This window comes from Engraulis encrasicolus, chromosome 20 (genome assembly GCF_034702125.1).
Source record: "Engraulis encrasicolus isolate BLACKSEA-1 chromosome 20, IST_EnEncr_1.0, whole genome shotgun sequence".
NCBI lineage: Eukaryota > Metazoa > Chordata > Actinopteri > Clupeiformes > Engraulidae > Engraulis > Engraulis encrasicolus.
This window is the reverse complement of record NC_085876.1, coordinates 43,359,121-43,363,969: the sequence shown is the minus strand read 5'-3', so window position 1 is coordinate 43,363,969 and position 4,849 is coordinate 43,359,121. Positions and strand designations below refer to the sequence as shown.

Sequence of the window (4,849 nt, the reverse complement as noted above, 5' to 3'; positions counted from 1 at the left end):
ACAAGCTTTCTTTAGAAATCAGGTACATTTAAGCAATTAAAAATGGTCAAATTGGCGTCTAAGGTCCCAGTAATGTCTGTCCCTGTATTGGTGGCCCTGACCATTTTGGTGTACAACAATTATAAAGGACTGGCACATGACACGGCAAGACTGTATCAGCACAAGTCTTACAGCAGCGACTAATGTGATCTCTCTCTCTCTCTCTCTCTCTCTCACACACACACACACACACACACACACACACACACACACACACACACACACACACACACACACACACACACACACACACACACACACACACACACACACACAGAGCTCAATTTGTCTGTCTGTGCTGCTCTACTCTTATCGAGGTCTTCACTGGAAGCATCCTCAGAGGACAGGCATTACAACGAGTATGAAAATATGGAAACACTCTCTCAGTGAAAGTGTGCGTGAAGGTGTGTAAATGTGTGTTATTATCGGGGTCAGAGAATGACAGCTTTCCTCTGTCCCAGTCCAGCTGCACTCTGATCCTCTGGAGTTTCTTCTTCACTGTGAGGAGAGTGGAGGGCTGTGGTGGGGCATACTCTCTATAATTACCATCATAATAACCCACATACCACCGCCCACTCAAGGATCTGAAGTCTCCCTTCCTCTGGAGAGACTCTGCCATCACACCCACATTCCACCATGTGTTGTCCCCAACCTCCACATCCCAGCAGTGTGTCCCTGAGTTAAAGCCCTCAGAGCCCAGGACAGAGCAAACTAGATCAAATCTCTCTGGGTTATCAGGCAGCTGCTGTTTCTCATCACCAAGCCTCACACTGGTCAGATCCTCAGACAGGATCAGTTCTGGGTGTGCAGTGTTGGGGTCCAGAGTAACAGGAGCTGCAGAGAGGAAGAAAACACACAGAAGCTGAACAATAAAGATGCGTTCAGGACGACAAAGACCTGTGACGGTGCCCCTTCCTGCACCTAATCTCGAACCGAAAGTTGGTTAGCTGAAAAATACTTGGTTTTTCCCCTCTGCGTACCATGACAACAATGTGGATGTCAGCAGGTTTATCTGGGTAACAAATTGGCACATACAGAACAGTGCAGAGCCTGGTATGACCGTGTGTGTGTGTGTGTGTGTGTGTGTGTGTGTGTGTGTGTGTGTGTGTGTGTGTGTGTGTGTGGGGGGGGGGGGGGTTGCATGTGTGTGACTGTACATGTAGAGTGGAGAGGTGTTTGGATGTGCATGTGCGTGTGTGCGCGGATGTGTGTGTGTGTGTGTGTGTGTGTGTGTACTACTTACTGAACTGAACAATCTCCTGCATTTTCTCCCAGACTCTGAACTTCAAGTTGCCCAGGTGCTTTGCCACATTGATCAGAGCTCCTGAAAGCTTCTCTGGATTCTGTAGTGTGCACTGGGCTCTGGAATAACATTCAGGAGTCAGTGCTGCTGTGTGGGGTTGGGTTCAGAACCACAGACAAGAGAGAGACAGGAGGCACAACACTCACCTTTTCACTGTGCTCTTGTAGTTCTGGAAATAAATAGAATATTGTTAAAACCACCTTGTTTTGCATTTGTTTATTTTATTCATTTTGTGAATTGTATTCATCAATACCATGCTTTTCAACACTCTGCTTTTAAACACACTGTAACACATACTTATTTAGAATAGTAATGACATAGATACACACATGCAAACAGTGTATGGGTAACACTTTATAATACAGACTTCTTGTTAAACATTAGTTATGCATTTGTTAAGCATTATATAAACATTAGATAACCCTTTGTAAAACATTTTTTAACCATTATCTCTTTATTATTTCCCATTACTGAATCATTAACATACACTGTTAATGTTTTTTGATACTGATACATGTGTGTGAGAGAGTCGGGTAAGGATTGGTAAATGATGAATGGTTTCTTTACCAATCTTTCCCCAACTCTCTCACAGTGAACTTACAGTGTACTTTAGTTAATAATAAAGAGATAATGGTTAAAAAATGTTTTACAAAGGGTTATCTAATGTTTGAGTAAGGCTTAAAAAAGGCATAATTAATGCTTTTTTGTCAGTATTATAAAGTGTTACCAGTGTATGTATTATGAGTTATCCTGTAATATGCTCAGTCTGTGAAGCTATCTTTTGATTTATTTTTACTAACAGCTCTGTTCACCACAGTAACTGATGGACAAACAAAGAGTGAAAAGGTTACTGGTAATATCTGTTGGGAGAATCAGATAGAAAAGATACTGTATGATTTTACGATTCAGGACATCTCATTGTATACCTGTTTAAACATGCCAAAATCATCGATTCTAATGCAATAGTTTCATACAAGTGTGTCTGATTCATCACAAACAACAACAACAAATATGACGCACGGACTCACACACAGCCGGACAACCCAAAGTACCTACCGGCCGGCGAAGGCACAATAATAATTTAATTCCCTAAAGACGGAGTGTAACCTACCTGCAGGAAAGTGACATCATCAGCTTCCATCTCCTCTTCTATGACTTTGATTGATTCTGAAAGAGATGAGATCTCTCTGCTCAGCTTTTCAATCTTCTCCTTCATCATCTGACTCTTCTGCTCCTCTTCCTCCCTCAGTGCAGATATCCTGGCTGCCTCTTCATCTCGTAGAAACTGGTGAAGCTTCTCAAACTCCTCCTTGATCTGCCTCTCTGTGTTATGAACTTGAGTCTACAAACAGACACATCAGAAACATGTCAGACAAGGCAAATAAAGAACATGTGATGACAATTAGTCAGTTAAATTTTATCTGTAAACCCTCAAATGAACATGACACTTCTTCCTTAATGTACTGATCCATGTCTCACCTTAATGTGAGCTGTTGTTTTATCACAGAGGAGTTTAACTTCTTCAAATGTCTTCAGCTGCTCCTTTAAGGGCTTGATCTTGAGCTCATCCTGAAAGGAACAAACACTGTTTTAGGTCACAACATAATGTCAAAATAACATTTGCTAAATGATTACAGGGGTTAGGTTACAGCATCATGTAACTATGTAAATAATTGCTCACATTGTGTTCAAGTACTGCTTCATCTATGGGACTAAAGTTGTGATTTTTATGTTTCTTTGAGTCTCGACAAACCCAGCTCACTGTTTCTTTATCGTCCAGACAGAAGGCCTTGAGTTTCTCACTATGCTGAAGGCAGATCACCTCAGACCCTGCTGAAGCTCTCTGACTCCTCTCCTGTAGGAAGGTCTCACACAAGTTCCTTAACGCCATGTTGGGTGGAGGAAACTCTTTTGAACATTTTCTCCTGCAATAGGGACATTCTCTGGATCCCTTCGTCTCCCAGAACTGCTGCAGACAGGCCTTACACACACTGTGAGCACACGTCAGTAAGACAGGATCCTTGTAGATGTCACAGCACACAGGACAGGTGAGATCTTCTTCGAACTTTGATGCCATTTTCTCCTACACAAGATAAAACAGTACAACATAGTTATGGATACCTATTCCACTCCTCTCACCCTCTCCCTCTCTCTCTGTGTTTGTGTGCGTGTGTGTGGGTGTGTGTTTGTGTGTGTGTGTGTGTGTGCGTGTGTGTGTGTGTGTGTGTGTGCGTGTGTGCGTGTGTGTGTGTGTGTGTGTGTGTTGCCGTACACCTAATGGGGGCCTTGGTTGGAATCTACTGGTATATGGGAGGCCTTGTCATGGTAAAGATTTGGAACCCATTAGGTAGACCCAATTGCAACATTTGAACCAAAACTGTGCAAGAAAATTCCACAATTGACAAAGTTTAAAGTACTTATATGATACACCAGCAGCTCTTGACACCTGTTGCTGCCCGTTTACTTTCACTTTTGATTTGGTGGAATAGCAACCTATCTCAAAGTTTTAACTGTCAATGTATTAACAAAAACATCCACCATTCATTCTGCAAGCCATTAAACGAAAGGAAAATATCTTCTATTTAAGTAAAAAGTGTCACATACCTGTTCAAGCGTTACGGGGTAGGTCTGTGAGCTGTACCTGTACTCTGTACCTCAGCCTTCACTTCCTCATTCCCAAGGGAGAGAAAGGGAGAGTGGAAGAGGGAGGGACTCAGACAGGCAGAAGCAGCAGGTAGGCTACTGTACTGTCTAAGGTATTCCACTGCAGGAGATAGTCAAGCTAACGTAGGTCAGTAACATTAGCAAATCCTTCAAAGCAACTGATTTACTGTCTCGTCTTCTGAATCTTAAAGTTTCCAAACCTTTCTTGTCACGGGACCCCATTTTGACATCCCAAATTTCTGGGTATTTTCTGGAGAGTTTCAGGACAAGAAATAATACATGACAGAGCTACATAAGTTATAATGTATTAAACCTAGATATTTATAACAGTCTAAAATTTTAAAAAAATAATTTTAAAAATAGTGCTTCAAGGAATATATTGAATAGTTATATTATTTCAAATTTCAAATTTCTTTATTGGAGGATAGCCTCTTGAGATAAAAATCTCGTTTTCGAGAGGGTCCTCAGAGAAACATACATAACACACACATTACAAATATTCACACACACTGCAGCTCTTCCCCACCACACACACCCCATCTCTTACCAAAATAAATTAAAGTTAATACCATGGCTAAAAAAAGTTCTTCATAATACAGGAGGAGAAAACCAAAGAAAACACAAAATAAATATTCATGTCCATAATGTTCATACATGTGTATAGAACCAAAATTTAAGAAAACTGAGACATAGACAACGGGAGAAAAAATAACTCTATGGAGAATCTAAAACATATATCATTTTTCACAGATCATACTTAACTGAAACATCTACATTGGTCAGATGATTGAATGTAGTTCTGAAGGGATACTTTAAAAGAAGGGAAAGATGTAATGGACCTTA

At 41.0% G+C, this 4,849-nt stretch overlaps 1 protein-coding gene across 1 annotated transcript; it reads right to left on the bottom strand.

Moving 5' to 3' along the window:
• Positions 1–319: 319 nt before the first annotated feature.
• LOC134436045 (zinc-binding protein A33-like) lies at positions 320–4,014 on the bottom strand. The gene is made up of 6 exons (XM_063185073.1): positions 3,947–4,014; positions 3,024–3,425; positions 2,822–2,911; positions 2,454–2,684; positions 1,283–1,394; positions 320–873 (listed from the first exon to the last, which is right to left on the bottom strand). Exons 2-6 carry the CDS (start codon positions 3,417–3,419, stop codon positions 320–322), a joined length of 1,383 nt encoding a protein of 460 aa, XP_063041143.1. The 5' UTR covers positions 3,420–3,425; positions 3,947–4,014.
• Positions 4,015–4,849: the final 835 nt, after the last annotated feature.

Bases quoted from the DNA above. Each gene is read 5' to 3' on its own strand.
- LOC134436045 (XM_063185073.1), bottom strand. From the start codon at position 3,419: ATGGCATCAAAGTTCGAAGAAGATCTCACCTGTCCTGTGTGCTGTGAC. The intron at 2,912-3,023 runs GTGAGCAATTAT...TGTTCCTTTCAG, and splicing joins AAGCAGTACTTGAACACAAT to GATGAGCTCAAGATCAAGCC. The intron at 874-1,282 runs GTAAGTAGTACA...TCCTCTCTGCAG, and splicing joins GCAGGAGATTGTTCAGTTCA to CTCCTGTTACTCTGGACCCC.